The sequence below is a fragment of the Scomber japonicus genome, chromosome 3 (assembly GCF_027409825.1).
Source record: "Scomber japonicus isolate fScoJap1 chromosome 3, fScoJap1.pri, whole genome shotgun sequence".
NCBI lineage: Eukaryota > Metazoa > Chordata > Actinopteri > Scombriformes > Scombridae > Scomber > Scomber japonicus.
In genome coordinates this window covers 21,506,377-21,531,420 of record NC_070580.1, presented here as the reverse complement: position 1 = coordinate 21,531,420, position 25,044 = coordinate 21,506,377, and the positions used below count along the sequence as shown (strand labels likewise).

General features: G+C 41.1%; 1 protein-coding gene across 1 annotated transcript in view; it reads right to left on the bottom strand.

The window, feature by feature from the left end:
• sema3fa (sema domain, immunoglobulin domain (Ig), short basic domain, secreted, (semaphorin) 3Fa) overlaps positions 1-23,654 on the bottom strand; it is a 47,054-nt gene extending 23,400 nt beyond the window's left edge. Inside the window, exons 1-2 of the mRNA XM_053316419.1 lie at positions 23,622-23,654; positions 21,690-21,843 (exon numbers count right to left, since the gene is read on the bottom strand). Of these exons, the coding sequence (XP_053172394.1) occupies positions 21,690-21,801 (112 nt within the window). The 5' untranslated portion in view covers positions 21,802-21,843; positions 23,622-23,654. The remainder of the gene's footprint in view (positions 1-21,689; positions 21,844-23,621) is intronic.
• Between the last annotated feature and the right edge of the window lie 1,390 nt (positions 23,655-25,044).

Here is a 25,044-nt window from a genome sequence, read left to right as displayed (position 1 = left end):
AAAAATCCAACATACCTGCCCAGGCATCCCCGGCATGTTGTCTGAATTCCCCCGATCTACTCATGTTCACATTCTCATAAAGTAAAGGTGTGGCCCCACCCTGCTGCAGCTTGTCTGCAGTCGTGCGTGCATGGATGTTACCCTAAATGGATTTTCTTTATCAAGTGAAGAGCACACATTGTGTTTATATTGAGATTACCTTCACTAGAAAAAGGACACTCAGGCACTCAATACTGACCTTTGTTTTCCTGACAAGTTTCCCCATGGCTTTGCAATAAACAATGTTTCTCAGTAGCAGAAGTGATGTAATGTTGTTATACTATCACAAAACCACTTAGGAAGGAGGTCAGGGTGAATGGTTGGGTCAATAAAACATAAAACTTTGAAACTGGAGACTGTGATTATGGTCTGTCTCCTAACAACAATCCACACTGGTTTCTTTCTAAGAGTTGGAGTTAGATGAGAATTAGGAGAGCACTCTCATATCTGCACTGTAAATTTGAAGCTCCTGTGAGCAGCTGTTTAGCTTATTTTAGCATAAAGACAGGAAACAATGGGAAATAGCTAGTCAGACTCTAACAAAGTACTATCTCCAAAGCTCACACATTAAAAATGTATACAAAAATCTGTTAAAAGTGTGAATTTTGTATGTACATATTTACATTTAGACAGAGCCAGCCTGCATTTTTACCCATTTCTAGTCAAAGAAAACTTTCTGCAGATTAAATCTTCATACTCACTTCATACATGGGAGAGGTATTGATCTTTAAATCTACTGTAACTCTGTGCAAGAAAGCAAATATGCAGATTTCCCAAAATGTCACTCTATTGCTGTAACTTTATCAAAAGCTTTACACATAGAAGTGGCAGATCAGAAAATGCTCATGGGTCATCTCTGAAATGGTCACATGGGTCATTACGAGAGGCATTTTTAACATGTTTTGTTATAAGAAAAAGATTATAAGTATGTTTATGATCGGTGCAAATGCCAAGTGTGTATTGAATGTATGAGGCCAGTGTATATTTGTAAGTGTTAGTGCACAGGAAGGAGAGGTCATTGTGGGTATCAGAGGGGCTGAAAAGCAGTGGGAAGCCTTTATCTGCCCAGCCTGTCGCAGATTTGTGTTTGTCTCCGTTCAGCACCTCATAATCAGGCTCTCACTACCCACTGGGGCCAGGACTATTGACTCACAACACATGTCACTGGAGCTGATTGCTGCTTACCTGTGCCTGTCAAGAAGAAATAATTGGCACCAGATTATGTCTTATCTCTGAGCTTCCGGATGCTGTCACTCAGATTCTCTTCACGCTTGTCTGCCACTGATACACTGTGTCTATGTGTGTGTGTGTGTCTGTGTCTGTGTACATAGAAAGAGAAGTAGAGCTCCCTGATCCTCACATCAAATCAGGGACACCTGTCTTCCACCGCACAAATCAAGAGCAGAGAAAGATTGATTTAAGTAGTGAGTTCACTTCCTGAGTGGAAACGAAGAGATTATAACAAATCTATTTCTGCTGTTTCGGATGACAGGAAAGGTTAATTAAAGCACGAGGGAGCTGAGGAGGATCTCTGGTTCAACTGACAGGGAATGTCATAGTTTCCTTATTCATTTGTTTCTGGTCTGCAAACCTAACCTTCATTAAGTTCCTTTATACTGTACATATAGCTATCAGAATAGGATATAAGGGGATTAAGTGCAGCGAGCACAAGACTTTTCATTTGTTTTTCAAATGTAATACTACCGGCTTTCCATCCTTCACACAAAATGATTAATAATAATGTCCTATTATTCTTCCTTTTCAAGAAAACTATTTACGAAACATAGATAACTTTTAGTAACAATAACCTTTTCTTAAGCTTTGTGCATGCTGCTTTTGATAAATATTCAAACTGAGACAACAATGCAGTGTGACTACTAAAGCTTGAGGTACCAAGGCGTTCATGCTTTTAACACACCCACACACACACACACACTGCCATGGACAGCTGCCCTCATTGGCATTGCAGGACCACAGGTGAAAGGTTAGAGGCCATGAGGGGTCCGAGGGTGAAAGCTCATCCTGGCCCCTTTACACACTTCAGCATAATCAGGATTATCTCTGGGGGAGTCAGACAGGGAGTCTGCTCCGAGCTGGGTCAGGAGACAGAAGGGTGGTCATGATGATACTGGGGAAGGATGTTTGAGGAGAGCAGGGAGAGAAGAGAAAAATCCACCTCCTAAGAAAGGATGATATTGTAGTTGCAGCTGTTTAAAAAAAGGCAAATCTAACCAACTGAGATACATTCACTATTGACTCTTCATAATCCTTTTTTCTGCTGTTACACATTAAGAAGTATAATAGGATATGTTAAAACTGCACAAAACGTATATAATTTCTATAATCATACCGTACTTTTACATTTTCATTATAACAATTTTAAAAAATGGATTTGCCAATATACATAAGAACAATGTGGCCCTGCCTCTCAAGATATCAGCATGGTCCTCTGCCTGACTCTTTTTCTCTTTTGCACTAATCTTTGGATTTTGGAGAACATGAAAAACACTGCTTGGTACTTTACGTTGTTTACAAAATGCTCTATGCCAAGGCGCTGTCTGGGCCCATGTCTGGCTGTTGTAAGCCCAAGTGTTTATGTGTGTGTGGGACTGGGGTCACGCAGATGCTGCAAGCAGCTGTGATGATGATGAAGCTGTGTTTGTTGATGTAGCTGTGCTGTCGCTTGCATTGGGCTGGTCAGGGCGGCGGCGGTGGTCAATAGTGACAACGCAGTTTAGAGGGATTATGGGAAGGGCTGAATAATGAGATGGAGCTAGTGTGAATGAGTGAAAAATCCTCCTCTCCCTTGCTGACCTCTGACCTGGCACTTAGAACAAACACTCTCCTTCTCTGTCAGCTGCACCAACACACACTCAGATGCACACTAGTTTCTCAGCTGAATCTGTAAATTTTTTATGGATTTCTCCTAATCCTCTTTTTGGACTGGGATCGTTAAAGTTAGTTAGTCCCAAACAGAGCCAAGTTGTCAATAAATCAGTTATTCCCCACTGATTCTGTTCAGAACTGAACAAAGCTCAATTTTAAGCGTGCCCTCTTGTTTGCTCCTGTATCAAGGTCATGGCCAGTGTGTTACTAGCTTGGGGCAATGAGAGTGGGGTCATTAGGAGGTAAATTTAGAGAGACCATTAGCAGCAAGTGTTGACTCAAAGTCCACTGGGGACAACAGCCACCTCTACCCTCTCTGGGTGTTCCACTCTCCCATCCAGCACTGAGAATCTACTAAATTCCCTGTGGTAATTTTTCACCCACAACAGCAAATGGTGTGGTAGAGGAGGGAGATTGGAGGGAGGAGTCCCGAGGGGAGAGGGGCCTGACAGCGAACCTAAGAACTTCCATTTATCAAAGCATGCAGGAGAGAGCCATGGAAACTCTGAGTCGAACTCTGAGAGAGCTCAACTATACGGCCAACACCAAGAGGCTGAGATCCCCTTTACAGCTGCTGGAGGGGCAAAAAACACAGCTCACAAAGGGCTCTCCAACTTGTATTCTAATCATGAGTTGGACAGAGGACAAAATACCCTTATTATGTGCCCAAATACACACACACACACACACACACACACACACACACACACACACACACAAAACACTGATTAAGACCTTGGCTGCCAGCTTAGGTAAAGAGCGAGGGTGGAAAAAGAGATGAGTCGAAAGGGGTAATGAGCGAGCAAGATTAAGTGGTCAAGTGCTAATGTACAGATAGCACATAAATATTCCTCTGTTACAAATGACCCAATTCACAAGTTTGACAGCACAGCACATACAATAGAGTTTTTACTGTATCACTACATCATCACCAACAATTAAAACAAAAGTTTGAGTCAACTACCAGATTTTTATTAACCAGACCCTAGTTGGTAAAAAGAAGTAATCCATTAAGTTCCAGCAATAAATGAGGGGAGTTTGGAGGGGTCTAATGGCCTTGGGGATGAAAGTGTAACCTGATGGTACTGATTTTGATGCTCTGTGAGTCTTCTGAGATGGAATTGGGGCAAACTGTCCACAGGATGGATGGATCGATGGGACTGTTAGTTATGCTGGTGCAGTGCTGATGCAGCATTTACGGTACGTACCCTGGAGAGACTGTCCTCACAACTAAAATGACAGAATCAGTAGTTTTAGCAAATGCACAAAGCCCTTTAGCTGCTGTAGGAATTAGGACTCTTTTCGTTTGGAGTAAAGGAGGAAGTATTGTGACATTGAAATAAATCCACAAAGTCTGCAGAAAGACAAAATCTGGGTGGATAGCTGGAACAACAATATGAACAGTGTTCCAAGTATGAGAGTGCTGTTCACTCCCTGTTTCCTACAGAAACACTACGACCATGGCTTTTCACCATGACCATGGCTTATGTTTTAAGGGCTCAATCCACCGATTATTACTCATCCAGATAATGTTAAACAACATCTGACATTGTGGTGTGTCTGCAGATAAAAAGCTCTCCCATATTCAACAGGCCAAAACATTTTCCATTTAGTTATTTCAATCAACCATTTATTTGGATGACAAAATTAAACATACTTATCTCTCAGTGAAGAGTGATGAGGAAACAAATATCTCAATATCAGTTATCATTTTTCTGTTCTGCATAAACCTTCTCAGACTTTTTGAGCATTTCCGCCAGCCTTGCACACCATCCAGAACATTGAGAAGATTCTTTAAAAAGGTGTTGTCATGGAAGTTTGGCCAAAATATTATACCATCCCCATCTATCTTAAATCTCCCTCTCAACGCCCAGTTAATGCTGTTTTGATTTATCACAATCAGCTTCCTATAACACCTTTCCTTTTCTTTGGCTTGTCTGATCTTGCCAGCATCCTCTTGCCCTGTCTACATACCAAACCACTGAGATAACACATGCTTTTTTTCTGTTAATTCCCTCGTTCCTTTCTTTAGCACCCAGCATGCCACAGGTGGATGAAGCAGGGTGATGGGGGAAGTGCATGCATGATATGTGCAGTGATGATGTGATGATGTATTAAGCTATGACTGTCAGGCTCACACTTCATCCATTAAAAAGTATTTCACTCCATTGTGAAGAGAAAGGATTGAGAGAAGTGACATGTCTCGTGAGATTTAACAAATATGGTTCCATTGAAATACTAGTGCAAATTTTTAGCACTTTTCTGAAAATTCAGGACTAGTAACTGATGAATCATGGTGTTTCATTGCTGTTTCCCAGCTAACGTGGCATTTAAAGTATGTTATTTTAATAAATGACTCTTGTGTCCAGTATGTGCTGCTTTTGTCACCCACCACAGACACACAGACAGGGATGTTATATGTCCTAAGCTACCAGGACACCTGCAGAGACCAGAATAACTTTTTTTGCCTTATCTTTTGGGATTAATGGCATTTTCACTTCACTTTGTAAATGCAGATATTAAAAATGTGCATTAAAACAGCTGTATGGAAATGCACTTTGTGAGCTCAGCTGGAAGTCATTGTTGAATGCACTGCACTACTCCGGACATGTCTTATCCTAGATTGGGCGTGAAATGAGATGGTCAATTACAGGTCTTTAATGTGAATATAAACCTGCCCTTGGTCCCAAATGGCCAGCCAGGGAAGTCAGTCAAGCTCCGGGGTCACCGACATCTGTGAAGTTATCATACTACAAGCCACTAATGGGCGAGTGCCAGAAACGCATCTGCCTCTGAACGGTCCACATAATACCGCACACCCTGCTGCTGCATACACCCACTTGACCCCACGTCGCTGCAAGACAAAGGCAGGGTCACCCCCGACCAGGTATGTGTCAGCACAGACCCCGGGTCGAGCCTCGTGCACTAATGCCACATGACAGGCAGGGGACAACCGGATAATGCTTAACAATCAGGCGGCTGGTTGTTGAGCAGCATGGCGTGGTCCTCAGATGGGGTGGCAGAGTCAGGTCTGCAGTGAGGACCTGCTCATTTGTCTGACAGGCTTTGTGCTCAGTTAACTGCGGCTGGAAGCTTTGTTACAAAGACTGAGACAAGCATGCAATTCCATAAGACACCAATGTCCTTTTCAAACCAGCTCAATTTACCTCCTTACGGAATATCCTTCCAACTTTTTCCTACAGTGTCTGCTGCTTCTTGAGAATTTGGATTTTTTGTCTCAATAAATGATTTTCTACTCTGGCAAAGAAATATAAATATTTGTTCCAGTAGCTGCCACTATAAATCATGGTTGATTGACACATGAATATACTCTAGAGGTTCAAGATTCTTCAAAACATGCTTTATTTCTTTGGAAATAGATCAACCATAACATTGCTCTAGTAATCCATTCCATTAGTCCAGCAGTAAACCAACAAATCAATATGGCATTGACCTTAGCAGATGATTCTTAAGGTAATTACACTGGGAGCACAAACTCTGCCTTTCTTGTCTTTTAAGCTCTGTAACCACAAGCTTGCAGAAAAACAAATTACCCAGCAGTATCCCCAGACAGTTCCTGAGTACATTCTCAAACAAAACACACAAATATTCCCTAACAAGTTATTACAGGTAACTCTTGAGCTGTTATTACTTGGGAGAAGCCCAGGAACAATATTACGTTTACTTCTTACGGCCTGGGTGAGAGCAGCTCGAGCCCCACAAATGTTTAATTTCTTTGCTTTGAGCCCGACACTGGCGCTGCTTACACTAAGTATCCCCTATCACTGAATGCTTCCCAGAACAGGCAAAAATGAAGTAGCATCTTGGCGATTGCTGTTCTTTGTGTCTGTGATCCAGTAGTCCTCTCTTTAGTGATTCTTTGGAGGCTAGAATCCCACTGCGTCTTTTCATGACAACCATCTTTCTTTGTCTCCCTTTCAACAGTAACCGTTTTTATTTTGGTACATTTGCAAGCACAGGAGGGGCATTTAATACATCCTAAAACTAATATCCAAAAACAGACACAAACACATTCACACACAGAGAGATTTGATCCAAGCATTCAATGAACACAGCAGGAAAGTTTGATGAGTGCTGTGGGAGGAAAAGGAAGTAGAGAGACCAACTGGTGAGAATGAGCTGATATGATGCTGTGAGCGACAGAGCATCCATGTTAACGTGTCCATTTACTGTCTGTGTCTGCTTTGTTTTGGCATAAATGGTAGGAGAGGAGCAGAGAAACAAAGTAGGGGATGATGACCGTCAGTCAAGGGCATTCATCTTAGTGAAGAATGGCTGTATGATGGATATGATAGCGGGAAGGGAGGGAGTTGAAGTGAAAGGGAAAAGGGGCAGAAATGGGGTTAGGGTGACGGAAAGGAATGTGTGAATGCTATAGAACATTGTTATGGAAATAGTTGGGTTTGGAAACATATTTACAAACTGTAATGACAGTAAAAAAAAAGAGAACGTGGAGTCACATCCTGGTTCCAGTGATGCACAAATCTTTGGGCTTTTGCAAGATGCCAAAATATTTCATAGCTTATTTTTTATTTTACTTTTGCAATTCTCCTATCACATGCCAGCTGTCATGTTTCTATGTCAGAGGGTCTCTCTGTGAAGATGATAATTTGACAAGGTGAAAGCTGAGCTTATCAGAGGTGTGAAGGAAGAGATGCATCACAAAGCTGCAGGAAAAAAACAAACAGGTGGCGTGTTGAAGTGTAATCTCACATGGCAGCAGTCAACTTAAACCACCATAGTGCCATGAGCAGCAGAGTAGGAAGTATGATGTTCAGTGTGACCAGAGGAATGTTGTATGTGATGATGTTTCCCAACATGAGAATGAATTACTCATTATTATGATTTACTTAAAGTTACCACAAAGAAGTTTTAACTGGTAATGAAATAGTCTGCCCTGTGGGAAGGTGCCGCATTGCCAGATTTGGTGTGAATGTAGCTTGTCATGTTAGGTGCATTAATGGTGCTAAAAAAAGTTACCTGCTTCGTCATATTAAAATATTTAATCTTGCATGGTCACAAATAGACACGTTACCTTATCGCTATGCATCCTGCAAACATGCTTTTAAAACAAAAGCATGAACTCGACAAGATTTTACAACACGAGGCAGTGGTGCTCATGGGAACTGCAGTCTTCTTCAAACCACTTTTGTCCACAGGGGCCACTAAAATCAATACAAAAGTTCCTTGTAGTAACTTTAAAAATGAGGGGGCTTCACAGAAAATAATTACTAGGCTAAAAGCAACCATTTACATTCCAATAAGTTAAGTATGTGCATTGAAAGCAGAAAAAAAAATTCAAGATGAAACATGTTGGCAGCCATTACATGTTTAATGGATAATGTGAATTGTCTGCAAAGGGTCTCTCCTCCCAGCCTACAATTAAAGCAAAGCTACCCAAGGTCAGGCTGACTGACAGGCTGACAAACCTATAGATTACTGTCTGTCTGTGTAATCCACAGCCTTTTTACTCCCCTTGCTGACTGACATACACACCCCTCCCATTTAAAACACCAGCGCTTGTTGATTTGGAGGCTTTCATGTTTGATGGACAGATGGGACATCCTACCCTGTGACCCTGTGGCCTTTTTCTCACCCGTGACCATAAGGGTCAGTGTATGGCTCCTTAGGGGTAACACGGAGAGGCTTTTGAATGGTTCTAGTTTGTGTCAAATTCATATGAATAAGTTTCCAAAATACAATCATTTCAAATTTCTCTTAGAAAAATTATTACAATTTGGATGTTAAGGTTTTATACTCAAAAGAGGCACTGGTGGCAAAACTGAGAAGAGAGTAACAGATGGACAAATTCATACAAGTTGGCATGTTTGCCCTGCACAAACCACATCAAGGCCTCTGGTTCTCATAAATGCTTGATGTCAATACTGCACAGCAATTACTGCACACCAGGCATGACATGGGTAAACCCGCTCTTCAGATTACAGGCTTTATCAATGACATGCAGCAAATGGAGCAAAACTCTATGTGCCCAAATACCAACAGCAGATCAGAAAATGGTTGCCATTGCTCTGGCATGTTATTGTTGGCAGTTCTGCTCAGTGAGACTTAGTATGCACACAAATGGAGATAGATAAGCACTGTTGAAATGACCTTTCCAACAGGTAAACAGTCATGATGCAACACAATCATAGCGGTAGCGTCTCCTAATTCGCCTATTATTTTGTACAGTAAGACTCAGCAAACCATAGCTATTTAGCTTTAGGCTCACACGCACTGAATGCAGCACATCTGTTCTCAAACCCCCAGGTGGGAGATGCTCAGACAGGCTTGACAAAAGAAAGTGTTAGTTGGAAGTACCTGTTTTGATTGGAGAATGAGTATGAGATAGCAAGATATAAAGAGAAAGAGAGAGGAAGGCAAGAGTCTTATCACTTGAGAGGAAGGCAACATGCGTGACAGTGGGAAATTTTGGTCACAGTCCCTCCATCCGTGTGCACATGGGGTGTTGAAGAAGACCGGTGATTGCACAGACACATGGAGGCTAAAAACCTTCTTATCTTACACTGTCATACCTCTTCATAAATCAGCGCTTAGCCATCCGTTCTGCACTGATAAGGCAACCAAACACAGACTGATCTAGACCAGGAATGGAGAGGGAGAGAGAGTTTTCCTCTTTTATGAGTGGCCTTTTCTCTCTCTCTCACACTCTCTTCCCTATCTTCGTTATCTGTTTTTCATTCATCAGATTTGAACAGCAGACAAGTTATTTTTTTCCCCTGCTTGGAGTTTGTTTGTTTGCAGCCTGCCATATTTTTTCTCTTGTAGATTTTCCAGCAGTCTGGTTATGATCATCAGAAGAACTTGTGAATCATTTGTAATAGTCAAACAAGAATGAGCTGGGAGTGCTGAGGAATGTGGTTTTGAAGTCCTGCTAAAATAAAAAAAAGAAAGAAAAAAGCTTTAACTACAGTGCCTACGGTTATTTTGTAGGCAAACCCAGAATTTATTATTAAGAATGATCTTATTAGATTTTATGCTGTTTTGTGGATTGATGATGAATATAATTTCTGTGTTTACCACTAATTTATGATACTTCGCGTTGAGATAACCTTCACAAATCACTTTTTTTAATACCATAAAAGGAACGTACATATTTTCAGGCATTTGCTGCCTTTCCTAGATTGGGCTATAAACTCATGTGATTCACATTTGGCAGTGTGGGGCTGTGTGCAAAGCAGCTCACATATCTCCATCAAAAGTGAAAAAATACACTTTCGCTGTATTATTCACATACACATTTTTGTGTATTGCATATTAATTTTAAGAGCACTTACATGTTTGGAGGTACAGTGTTTAACTTAATCATCAACAAAATCCTGAGTAACCTGATGTAGCTGGAAATGAATAAACAGAAGTCAAGAAGTAACTCCAACAGGGTAACTGTCAATATTAGTACAAATCCGTAAAAAGCTCATGCTAGACAAATCTGCAAAACTACAGCATGCATTACTAACAAAAATATTTGCTACTACAAAATTAATTTAAGTGACAATTCAGTGAAACACTGAAGCATGCAGTGCAGTGTCACAATTAAAATAACCTTCTGTTTCTGTTGTCGTTATAGTCTAATTTGCTCGTAATGCATTGCAATGCTTTGTGACCAATTAATCATGCATAGATGGTTTAATAGGACAGTGTAATCCGGTCACAGTAATGAAAAGCTGCATTTCTTGCTGTTCACCAATGAGTGATATAGCAAAAGCCATCAGCTAATGAATTCAAAGCTTTTCATACTAAATGTGATTATACTTAAACAAAGCATTGTTTAGTTAGAACTTCCCTGTGTCAAAAGGCACTTTTTGTCTCCTCTGTCTGATTCTCAGCTGAGACGACCACATTAAAACTACATCTGTCAACCATGGAAAGAGGTCCGTGCCTCTGTGTTTGTGCCAGGATGTGCTGCTTCCTATAAGGGGCTGCCTGTGGTCTTCCATCATTGTAGTGTAGTGAAGCACATGGTCCAGAGGAGCACATCAATTCATCTAACATGAAATCCTACAGAACATGAAAGCCCAGGATCACAGCCAAGCTCTGAGTGATGACTGTTTCAGCATTTGTGCCAAGAGGAGGAAAAGTGAGAGATGAGAGTGATGAGACACAGAGAGAGAGAGAGAGCGAGTAGAGGGAGGTAAGGGACGGACAGAGATGCTTTGAGTGTTAATGCCATGCCAGTGTTGTATGCTACTACCCCTCCGCTTCCCCAGGGACATGAATGAAGTAAATGAATGATGGACCCAGCCCACACAAACGCCCCTCTTCTATTGAGACCAAGCAGTCCATTCATGGGGATGAGTGAGGCGTCAACACCAACAACAACAATAACAACAGCAACATAGGAGGCCCTTACTTCTATTTCTCATTCATACATATGTATGCAGTCACAGACACACACATATGGCACAGATACCATAGACAAGGCTGCCAACATACCATTAGGGACACCTAGAGAGGGTTCCTGAGAACAGGGCTGACTAACAAAGCTTGGAGGCAAAGGGGCGTGAACAGGGCAGGCATAGAGAAAATCTTGGCATCACGTCAATGCAACTGCCACAATGATCGGGGATGAGAGGCCATCTCCTCCCCTCCACAATCAGCACATTATCGGCCACGCAGGAAGCCCATCAGTGCATCAACCCAGAAAACAGGACCTGGATACCTCATGTTCCACCACATTCTGTCCTTCCTCCTGTACTCGTCTGCTCTCTGTTGGGTGCTGAGATGGGTTCAGGGGGTTCTTGCCCACACAGGGGTGATCTCACTCAGAGGTCCGACCTTCAAACTCAGGCATTACTTGCCTGAAGCCACAGCAGCTAATGGAACATGGGGAATACAAATCCGATTGAAGCAAGATCAATCTGACAAGGAGGGCTTTGCTATTTACCAAGAATTTAGATCTAAAACCTTGAAGGTGGGCTTAGTAATGATGTTAGCATCTGACTGGGGCTCAGTTTTCACCAATTAAGCATCCAGCAAAGAGACTGTATGCAGAGCATAGGAAGTAAGAGAGGGCTGTAGCTAAAACATGAAATACAGCTCTGACAGGAGCAGGAAGACAAGAAGGAATGTTCCGGCTTTTTTAATCCAATAGTGAGACACAACTATTGCAACCTCCCACAGGATCATGGTCAGGCTCAACCACAGGCCTCATTTCTCCTATAATCACATAGACAGCAACTTGGTGCACATCCAACGTATACACACCGAGGCTTGGTAGACTACACTCTGAATCTCCCACACCTGAGAAATTTCATGAGGCTGTGGGTGTTTGAGGTTACCCAGCTTCTGACTCAACGTAAAAAACAACTCTGACATTTCATTTAGCAGTGAAAAAAAGAGGGAAACATTTCCCATAGAACTTTGCCAAACTGACACAGTGCGAGTGACTTTGATTGCTTTAAACACTCAGCAAAAAGAAATATTTGTACTAGTTTGTACTTTGGCTTCACATCATTTTGTATCGTCAGTGAATAGATGTATAGTTCAGAACGCCCTTTGGGCTTTCCTCCAAATGTTCCATTGTGCCAAATCACTTACAACACTTCCTCTAAGACAATTTGTATGACAATATGTAAGTGTGAAGAAAGTCGATAGTTTTCATTGCCTCCAACATCGGACTTTGCAGTGTGAGGTTATGGTCAGGACACTGACAAGCAGCTGAACTGTGGAGGCAGTTTGAACAGTCACTAGCTGAGGTAAACCATCTCAACCAACACTCATACATAGCTAATGGGAAACAGACACACAATTTGTCCTGAGTATGCCTTTGTGCACCCACACTCCTCTCCTCCTTCTCATTCTCAAATCCCTCCATCTATCCATGCTCTGGCTGAGATAGCAAACCTGACACTGATGCCCTGTAGTCCATTAGCACTTTCAGAGCGCTGTCTGAATCTGCTCTATTGCTCCCTTCACATTTTACTCCACTCACCCTATCTCCTTGCCAGTTCTCTCTTCTCCTCTCTCGCCCCTTATCTGACTCTCTACTCTGTCTTTCTGTCTCTCTGTCTCCTTCACCTCCTCCTTTCCTCCTGCATATTGTCTGAGCTGGAACAAGAAGAGCTCCTTGGGTTCAACACATCAGTCTCTGACCATAGGGAGGACTACAGAACTGATAGGGCTGCAGAGAATCTCCTTAGACACTAGGGGTGGGACAAAAACAGTGATATTGTAATATTTCGCAATATATCCACTTGTATTGCTACATTTTTAAAAAACATAGTATTGTTCAGAATAGACTCTGGTTTACCACTACCAAAGCGCAATTACCCTCCGCCTTATGGAAGTGCTGAACAGAACGGTGACAGTCAGATAGATAGCAGTTACCGGTGACAACTGATGCCTTTTTAAATTGTTGTCTGTGAAGGTTAATCTCAAATCACAGGAGAGAAGTTTCAAAAGAAGATATTTTGCTGTTCATTTTAACGGCTTGAACAGAAAGAATTTAAATTGCTGTTGACTCATTTCCTTTCATTCATGTTAAGTGCTGTTTAAAACACACTTACACACATGCATATATTCAAAAGTAGATTTCTAAAATGGCCACCATGTGAGCGAGGTCAATGGCACTGCAGTAACAAGATCCCAGCACTGACAGACAAATGATAATGAATGATAGCTGTCTGAGTAAACAAGTGAAGAGGTGCCCTTGACCCGGTGTCTCCTTAATTTCAGTTCAGGCGGCAAAGCCCCTGAGGACTCCTGAGCCTCGGCCACATCTGGAGAGCACATCTAGTCGGGTAGAGAAACTAATGCTTCACTTTCTCACTCACAAAACTGTCCAACACTCCACAACAACTTCACAACACCTCACCTCTGTCTTGTCAAAGCCAATTGTTTTAGTAAATTCAGTTTCTCGTAAGCCTTGAAGCATTAACGCCGTTTTACTTCAGGATTTCCTCTGAGCACACAAGACAGCAGATGCCAGGGGAAATAAGCACAATGCTGTGATTATATCCCACCTCTCTGTGGAGAGAATCATTTGAACCCGATTCAGTTTGAGAGGAGTGACAGGTAGACGCTGCTATGGCAACCAAACCAAAGCAGTGTCATATATAGCTCTTTACAGAAGCTCTGCAAGCATGTGTGCTCTCTCTCCTTCACACACACACACACACACACACACACACACACACACACACACACACACACGACATGAATTTTAAAAGACTCCCTCCCATTCCTCTCTGTCACTTTGAATCTGAAGAAAACCTCCTCTTGTAAAAGCCATTACCATCTTGCTCTCTAACTCTCTCTCTCACTGTCTCTAACCAGAACAACTGTCTTCAACTCCATTTCCCTCCTGCTCTTCTTCTGCAGGTGGTTAGGGTTGATCACAGCCTTGCATGTTAATCTGCATTTAATAATGATTAAAATCACCATCTCAAGAATGATGGGCCTCTGTAAAGTGCTCGCAGGCCCAATAGATAACAATTACAAATGCTACTGTACACTGACCACTTAAACTGAACAAGCCAATCCAATCAAGTTCCTAAAACATAAAAAAAAAAAAACATTGAGCCTGCTGTACCACTGTGGCTCACGCCTATTTTTATCCTGTCTGCGACATTTCGATCTACAAAAAACTGGCTGTAGTCGAGACCAAGAGACACAAACACACACCGGGATGTACACATGCATGCACTGTCTAGCACATACTCACTCACCCACACACATACACCCACATTCATCATAGTGTGGCTGTCTTTCACCTCCCACTGAGTGTTGCCCCCCTTTACACAGCAGACAGAGAAATGGAAGGGCTATTTATCAAACCTGCCAAAGCGTCCCCTGCGCACACAAAACTATCATTTACACACAGAAGATCTGAATAAAGACAATCAACAAGAAAACTCAGAGATGCATAGTGGGATGAGCTACTTCAGATATTCAGGGTTCTTGAAGTAAAAGTCCCAGTCTTTTTTTGCAAGTTAGGGAATTGACCATTGGAGTACATGGCTTGACTTGGATGGGCATTCAACTACAATTTCTGCAAAAGATGAGCAGGTCCGATAGAAAATGTGTGGTTCTGTGATACAGAGTCAAAAGGTACAATCCTGAATACATTAAGCAGAGAAGCACGAAACCCATTGAGCATTTCAGTCACAATCACAGAACTTTAAATTCAGTAGCGTGCAACTCTAATGGTGAGTGGAAGTTAATGGTTTGAAGACATTCAGCAGTTTAAATTAGTCATGTTTCAGATTCTGTATCAGTGTTAGATATATACTTCACAACTTTGGCACAGTATTTTGTTTCCCAGCTGCAATGACAAAGCAGCTTCTTCTCCATAGCAATACTGATGGATGATTACTGAAGTATTTAGAGCCATTTGTTGTATCAAATTTATGGCAAAAATTGTGATCTCTCAGGAAAAAAAATATCATTAGACTTGACGGCTAGATATTAAAGTTGTCATTATCCAGGCGACCACTATATTATTATAGTATTTCAGGAACCATACACAAAAAAATGTAAATTACTTAAGTACAAGATTTCATCATCTTATGCCATTACTATCAGTGACTCTGAGGACAGGAGTTAAAACAAATCGACTACTGCATATTACATTAATTGTGTGTGTATACTGTAGTAAGGGAGTTCTGCACCAACAGCAAGCCTCATCTATTCTGTTTACAGCATCATAATATTGCATTACAGTACGTCTCCCTCTTGACCACACTCTCGTGATTCAGAGTTCCAAGTTTCAGCTCTGGTTCTGAATCAACCTTGCACACTGTTGTTCATCATTACTCAACACAAATATATACAGGCATTGAGCTTCAACTGTGCATGTTTGTTTGGAGCTTCACCGAATACGACTGGACGAATAGATCTGCTCTTCCCCAGTACAAATATTTAAATCTATAATTAAAATGCCTAACAGCTAAAGACTGAAATAATAAATAGCGGAGTGATCATGGTTTCATTTGGATGTTGTGCATTTATGTCACCACAGGGGGAGATCCCAGCATTTCTAAGTGCTTCAGCATGGGCTCTGCTTGCACAGCTCAGAAGACATGTTCAATAAAGTGCCTTTCACTAGAGGCAGTGACTTGTATTCCTCTCTGTGACATAATTAAAGGATGGGGAGATAGCAAATTAAGGAGTGAAAGGTAATAAAAAAAAGGCTGAATATGCAAAAGAGACATTATTTCCTTTCAGCTACATATTAGCTGTTATGCAAAACCTTTCTGTGCTCTTAGATACATTTGTCCACCCACACCTCCCTTATACATTCTCCTGCTCCGGTGCCGTTGTGCCCTATATGCACCCTCTCACCCTTGTCTCAAGGAAACTCTGAGCACTTTAGAGACCCCCCTCTTCTCTTTCGCCTTTGAATGTACTAAAACAGCGCGCCCCTGCTGTGGGCGGCATACTGGGTCCTCTCCTCCCTCAGCTTGCACTGCCAACCTCTTATCAACAAGCAAATAGAGAGGGTATGAGTGTAGAGTAACAGGAGAGGAGGAGGAGGACGATGAGGCAGAGGAGGACAGGGAGATAAAAAGAGAAAGAAACAGACAGGAAGGACACTATATTTAGCACTGGAGCTGTCGCCTTCTGTTTCTCTCTCCTGAATAATCATAGTTTGACAGCATGTATCCTGCAGAGCAGAGGTTGCTGGGATGCGGTAACCCCCCCCCCCCCCCCCCTCCTCCCCCCCCTCCTCTACCAGCAGCTTTTCTGAAAGAAAGTAGCAAATATTGTAATAATTGCTGTGAGCTTGCGTGCCACAGCCATCAAACATTGCTCTCTGTGGAAACATTTTTTGTGGCCTGACATTCTCTAATGGAGATAATAGGGAAGGTAGGCTGTTTTGGACGACTGACTGTAGCCAACAGGTACAATGTTGCATGCATGATACATACCAGGTGACCAAACTGCATCCAAGTATTGTATGTACAAGCAGCAACGTGACTAAAAGACATTCATGAAAGCCTTCTGTCCTCCACAATTTCTCAGAATTTGAATGCATCTGCAGGACAGGGAAAGTAAAAGGCTGTGACAAACTTGTTACCACCAATGATGTTTATCTGCTGGGAAAGAAAGTACACAAGCACAGCTGGTAGGTGAAAGGGTACAGAGGATGTGATTGGATGAATGTTGCACGTGAGGCATTTAAGGCATGCAAGTTTGTCTTGTGGAAGAGTTGCAGCAGACCAGTTTTTGCTTCTTTCTCAAAAATAACCACATCACTCATTATTTATTATAGAGGTACTGATGTACAGTAACTTAATGTCTTTTACTCCCTTGTTATGCTACTTTTCTTCTCCAGTGTTTCTTGTCATTATTATCTTATCGCTGAAAACAAATAGATTGCTAATACACTTTGATCCTGGCTCAAAGACATCAGAGTAGTAAGAATATGTCGATCCAGGCAGTGCTTGCTTAACATTTATGTCATTTCTCATCTAAGCTTATTTCAAATGACAGTAACTGATTCTGACATAATGATGACGAGGATGTGGATGTTGCAGTTGAAGAATTATAAAAAGTGAAATTTATGATGCAACTCTTCATTAGGCAACGCAATAACATTAGCACCTCACAAAAAATATGATCATTATCATTATTAACTATTACAAATATATTCATGTATTACTACTTTCCTAATTGCACTATGGCAGCCTAATAAAGTATGTTCCACTGTGCAATGCATGTATCATTATGTTAAACATCTGTCGAGGCGTGTAATTTAATACACTGTAATGAGAAATGCAGTGTGATGATGTGGCTAATTAATGACATTTTTGTAGCTAAGCAGTGGGATGGTTTCTGGGTTATGAGAACAACGTACTCCCAGACTGACTGCATTTGCTGTCTCCCAAGTGATTAGACAATCACAGTATCTGGTATTATTGAGTCTGTTCACCTTTGTTTGAAGGAGACGGATCAAGACAATTGAAGCCGCTAGCAGATATGTGGGTGCGTTGCAGCAAAGCCCCGCCTGTCAGGTTTGTGTGGACTTCAACTGGCCAGACTCAATATCGGCCCTGTGTAACCAGAGGTCATCTGCTAGTAGACAGGTTAGCACTATATAAGCTTTCAGGAACACTTTTATAACAAGCACTTAGCTCTGTCTCCAGTGTCACAATTACATATAAGAAGTGAGAAGGCTGGGAGAAGTGCAAAGAGATAAACTTTGCTTTGGTATCCTTCTAACAATCTGTGGGAAAGGTGTAACATGGCAAGACAAAAATGATTACTACAACTTTCTCTCTTCTCAGAGAAGTCGAAAGGACACTGAAGGAAAAGGACCACCTACATAGAGGGACGTCAGACTGATACAACTTGATGAGGACAAAAGGCTCTTTTCATGTATTCTATATACATAAATCTGCCTTATTGAGCATAATCTGTGGAGGATGAGGTCTATTGTTGTAGAGTCAGAAATAGAACAAGTTCAAACTCAGTAGCAACTCCTAATTATTCAAAGAATAAAGCAGTGTAGGACATCTTGCACTTCTGATCTTAACCCTGAAAAATGTCAGGAGAGATGAGGCGATAGTAAAGTCTTTGTTCAGGCGACAATCATCGACCCGTTACGTGGGACAAAAAGAGTGCAAAGGCGGAGGTAACCCTTCAGATTGTCCCTGAGAATTAGTCCAATTACAGGACTGCCCAGCTTTGTCTTTTTCTCTCCAGGCTTTCTTCCCAGACCTAACCTTGCACCCAGGTGTTCCCCCGTGGACTTAAGAGGCAGAAGGAATAACAAAGTTAAACACTTTCAAATGGGCCTGAGGATTAGAGTAACAAGCTATTACTTGTTAATATGGTGCCATTCTCCCATAGTTTGAGGGCAGTTAACCTCGGGTGTGACTGGCTTCTGTTTGAAGGGTCACAACCTCACAGAGCTCCTCACACTAAAATAGCATGTGATTACAGACCTTGTTTAAAAGTAAATATAGGAGTTCTCAGCAGCTGATCTAAGCCAGGCTCGTCCAGTCTTTCTGTGAGAGAATGCACCTACATAACTGTGCACATGTGACATTTGTTATTGTTCTTCATAGTGAAAGCTTTTAATAATTGACAATCTCATTTGAAAAAGTTATTTCCATAACCTAACCTATAACTCTGATTTAATGTACTAATGAAGAAAGGTTAGAGTAGGATACACTGTATATACGCTGTGTGTCCTTTAATCGATTTTTTATTTGAACACAAAATCCTTATTTTCAGAGATGGATTGCTGCCTGGTGTCTTGTTTTTAAGTGTGTGTATATGTGTATGTGTGTGCTATTTTTCAGCTTGTTTGAAGTCTGGGTTGATGATCTCCCACTCACTTTGAATGGACATTCCTTTGGTCTTAGCCGCTGTTTGCTTTCATGGCCCTTATCACAGTTAATAACTCAGCCTGAACTAACATACTCAGTAGCTACTTCAGGAACCACAAAAGCCAAATTATTTAGCTTAGGTTTCAAATGGTGGTTTACGTTGTAAACATGGTAGTAAAAACTTACTAGATTATTTTTGTTTTTGGTTGTTTGTTTGTTTTAAGTGGAACTAAATGTTGAACAAGAATATACATAATAAGTGTGGAAATGTTATTTTAATGTGAAAATGTGATTATGGTGTAAGAGAACAATTAATCAAAACATATTAATACAAATATACCAGATAATACAAAAATGTGATGGCCTGATTTATGCTCTCAGAAATTCAACTTGAGCTGTTGTCACAATGATGTTACATGTGATCAACATTTGATCAGCGTGCAAACACCTTAGCTTTCAGACATGTTGAGTTTCAGGAAAATTGACATATGATATAAAACCCATCAAACTAAATAGACGCCACATTTAAAAAAAAAAAAAAAAAAAAGAGATTAATACATTGCAGAGTGAGGAGGTCAGACTTATTTTGGAATGTTAATGTAAGCATTTCTGAGTAGATGGAAATGAGTCCCAGTATTGTATACAGCAGGGTCCAAAAGTCTGAGACCACTTTCACATTCAGACTTTTGAACTCTACTGTATATACTGTATATTCGGTGTATACAATATATGATCCGTTTTCTTTGGATTATGTATTTTCTCTTATCCACTCTTTCTCTTGTGTGTGTGTGTGTGTGCCTGTGTATATGTTTATAACTCTGTTGTTTGTTGCTTTGACAGAGGGCAACAGTTCGAAAAGCGAAGACAAAATTTTGTGTCTACATTTTGGATCACAGCCAGGAGCAGCTAAATCTCCTCTACCAGCTTCATAATATGCAAATAATCAGTGGAAAGTAATACTATGTAACCTTTATGGATAAACATGTGAGACTGGGGCACAGACAGAAGCAAACTCAACAGCACAGTAAAAAAAACACAACTTCCACACTTAAAAGCCTACATTTGTCTTCTTTTGTTGTATCATCAAAATTGAAATGCTTATTAAAAATTAGCTGGATTACGTTGTCATGAGACATTGTATGCCAGTGCCAGACAGCTATTATGAAAGAGAAAATCAATTATTTGGTTAAGTATACTTTGCACATAAAAAATTTATAAAAAAAACATTGAAAGAGCTATTCCCAGCAGTGCAGTGCAAAACCAATATAATCAAGGAATGCACAGTTTATGTGCATTTCAGGTCTCCAGCTATCTAAAGTTGCTCCGTGAGGCATAAAGAAACCTCCAAATCTAATTAAAAACAAAACAGAACTCGATTAAAAGAAATAGAAAATAAATGAACTCTTTTCTACAAAGTATACGTGAAACCAGTGGAGTGTTAAATCCAACTTGATTAGAGACAGAGAGAAAGAGATAGGATTCAAGGGAGAAAGACGGAGAAAACAAACAAGTAAGCAAAAACGTCTGAGGGGGAGGGAGAGAATGAGAAGGAGCAAAACTTAATTCACAAAGCCCTTCGATTTAAAGGGTTTATCAGCTTAACAGAAGACGAAGAAGTGAGGTAAAAAACAAACAAATGAAGGAAATAAGTCATTTCTGCTGTTCTAGGGTTGAATAGATGTAGGGTTATTCTGACAAAAACTAAACAAGATTTTCATTATTCATAAGTGGTGTCAATGCTATGAATTGCAGAGATACCTCCAGTTCCCACTTTATTGTCCTATTTTTGACACAGAGCTGAGATCTGAAGTGTGGTGGTCTCATGAAAAGACAGAGATCTGAACTTTTCAGAGGTAGGTACTATAAACCCAACTATAAAGCGCTTTACATGGACACGGTAGCTACACCGGCACTGGAATGACAGAGCACCACAGACTGCACCACTGAGACCTATTTTAACAGGACAGTTCAACACACAGAGGGTCTCATGTGGCACTGGCAAACATTCATAACGTGCTGGATCAGAGCCTGAGTGTGTGCCCAGCCAAGTGTTAAATCTGACTTGATTTCAGAAGGGAGCTGAGGTCACACAAAGGCCTGTTTGGAGAACTAATAGCAGCCAGGCGATTAAATGAAGACATATTCTCTGGGCCTGAATGGTCAGGACAATCAGCAGCATCTCCTCATCCCTCTCATCACGCCTCTCACACCGACACACAATCAAACTCTCTGTTAAGCACTGAGGGGACAAATGCCAGGCTTGCCAAGCCTTGAATTCAGCTGGTGCCAATAGTTTACCCATTCCAGTTATCGGACAAGACCAAAAAATCAAAGACTGATGACACAAATAAGTGTTACACCGGCAATCAAATCTACATCTCTCTGTAGAGAAACACAAACTGGGTCACAGACACGGTAGTATTTCAAGCCAACAGTTTGAGAGTGCCTTACCTTTGAAGGAGAGGAAGATCCTGGGAGCAGAGAGGGGCTCGTTGGAGGTGGGCAGCGTCCCGGATGATAAGGCCAACAGGGCCAGCAGCCAGCACAGTTTGTCCCACAACATTGTCCCTCTATTTGTTAACAGAGGAGAAGGAGAATCCAGAAGCTGAGGGACAGAGAAGGACTAACTTTAAACAATGAGCAAACACTTCCACCTCACACAGCAACTGCAACAACCAAGTCTCAGACACTGAACTGCAGTAATGAACTAGTTTTCTATAATACAGAGGGTGCTACATATAGAACAGTCTTAGTCAGTAGCTTCTAGTACTGAAACATTAATCATAATGACAAGACAGAAGATCAACCAGGGACAGAAACCCAAAGCTAAAAACTGAATCTTTCCTTTATAGACTTTTATGCATGTTGTGCATATTGTGTATATGTTTTTATGGGGGAATGGAAATACAGTTAAATTCACTAGGTTGTGCAATATAGACATCGTGTCTGCTAATGAACTTAACCTGAACCAATCTGGAGTCTTTTCTGGAGTCTGAATGAAATCCTGCTAGTTTAAAATGTAGTTTTAATTAGGCTATTGCCACTGCTGGATTTTCTGATGGGCCTCTTTTTGTAACATTGTAATATATTTCCTAACCATCCACATTATTATTGCTGTGGTTTGTCTGTGTTTTCTACAGGGCAGCAGTCTGAATGGACGGACTCCTCTTCCAGCTGGGAGAGCCAGAAGGAGCCTGCGCTGCTGCCAGCACCACCGCGCCACTCTCTACAGATCGGATCCTCATTTTCTACACTATTATACAATTGAAAACATATTGATTAATACGTATCAAGAGTTAAAGGATTATTATTACTCCTTACGGCAAATTTCACTAATAGCTAGACACGGAGTTGCTCGTCAAGCCTGGCGCGCGCTGCGTGCTCGTAGATTGAATCACAAAGCGCATCAACATGCTGTTATCTGCCACAAAGGGAGCTGGAGATAATAATACTCCCATAAAAGGATCTGAGGACTCTCCAGGTTATCAGTGTGGCACGATTATGCTTATTGCCAGCACAACTCTGCCTTGAAGAAAAGAAATAACGGTGCCAGAGGTTTGGAGACAATAACTTCAGCGCGCGGTGCTTTGCTGTAATTATCCATGCATGGCACTGATCTACTTGTAAACGTGGATTTGAGGCTGAGGTCAAACTGTCAGTCCGGGTTTAAGATCAAGTTCCACATTGAGCCCCGAAGGCAAAACTCCAAAGTAGGCCGTTAACCAAAATAAAGCGTGACAGGGCTCTGAGTTATGAGGACAAGCATGAACCACGTGTCATTTATAGGCTGGAGATACCTGTAATTTAAAATTATGAAAAATAGTACTGAGGACTAGAGACACCCACATCTTCACTGTGATGAAGATATAGATGGCAGAATTTTCAAGTAGGGCCTACAGCATCAATATGCAGCAAACACTTTAAAAAAAAACTACACACACACACACACACACACACACACACACACACACACACACACACACACACACACACACACACACACACACACACACACAAACTGTTCTTACAATACTTAAAAATCTGTATTTGAGAGTATAGCTCATTTCAAAACTACCTGCCAGAGAAGACAAACCTACTCGTAAATATAAATACCGAAGCCTGTTGCTTAAAATAAACCATTCTAAATATTCAGAAATATCATTAATATCAATATATCACATACCAATATAATTTTACTGAACTTTAAAAAGATATATAATTTATCAGAGCCTTCTATCCTGCACATGTAACGCAGGCATTATTCCTTTAGCTCGACTCACGTCTCATGTGGCTTCCTATACTGATGTATGAACACATCTGTCTCATAGAAATCATTCAATTGACTTGTCCTGTATCAATAACGACACTTGCATCATGTCCTACCTTCTAGTTATGTCCTGTGAAGATTGTGATAAAACTGGTCAACATTTAAAACCATCCATCCAGATCCTTTGAGCTCCTCTGTCCGCACGCAGGAGTGCCAGTGAATCCGATGCAGATCCTGCACGATTATCCCAGAGCCAAACAAAGCTTGGATTTAAATTAACTTGACGCAGCCGCCTTAACTTGAAGTGCTCTCTAAATCGCATCAACAGATTCTGTACTTTCCACTGGAGGAGGTCGGAAACAAAGACTTTTTCCTGGAGATGAGAAGCGGAGGAGGTTCAGCCGTGCGCGGTGGCGCTTAAGTGTTGAGTGCAGAGAGGGGCTTCTGCAGGTGGATAGACTGAGGTCTCCCGGCAGTGGACACACCCATGGGGGAGGGAACCTACCTTAGCATCCCTGCGCTCAGACCCCGCCCAAAATGAAAGATAAGACAAATCTGAACTGCATATTCTTGCACTTCAGGCGGGGGTATAGAGGTAAACTCGCTTATAACAGTGGGGACAAACTGTTCAAGTGGTGTAAAGGGCGGCAGCAAGAGTTGATGTTCATGTAATTCCCTTGAAGGGGAGGAGGAGAAGTGAGGAGGAGTTAAGAGGAGTTGTCCAAAAATGTTTGCTAAAATCTAAACATATATATAATTTACCTTAAAAAGTGCAACCTATAGTTTATATATATATATAGTTTAGTTTAAATCACATTCAACATGTGTTTAAAAGCCTTTTTGCATATTTGTGCGAGCACTTACATCTCTGTGATCAGTAATTATCATACCATATCTCCCATTCAGACTTTTCTGCAATTTGGGGTTTTCATGTTTTTCAGTGAGGCGTGGGAACACAGTTGCATTCAAGTTACTGCAATGTCACTGTGATTTGTTATCCTTAAGTTGATATAAAGCATTCTAATGAAACACTGACATGAAACATGAAAGCCTAGAGTATGCAAAAATTCTGTCATTTGTTTTTATTTTTTAGCATATGTCTTTGTCCTGAAAAAGCAGATGTATTAAGATAAAGATTAAGATAAAGATAGGTTAATCAAACTTACAGGCCAGCAAGCAGGCACACAGACAAGTTTAGTTTTTCTGCAGAATTCAAAAACAGTAACATTTCCAATTCAAATATACCCTTAATGACATCATTGCAGAATAATAATAAAAAAGAAGCAAAACACACATACTCTCTGTGATACGGGGCACATGGGAACTTGATGTAGGCTTTATTTTGTATGAGGGAGGCAATTTAATTTTTTTTTTTTTTACTATGACAAATTCACAACCATGCAACATGCTTCCAAATTGCAAGAATAAGCACTGAACTCAGGAGTTACAGAGCCACTTGGGATGTTTTTAGAGGGAGAACTATTACTTTGGATGTCCAGAGAAAGCTTGCTTCACATGGCAATGCTTCAAAATAATGCT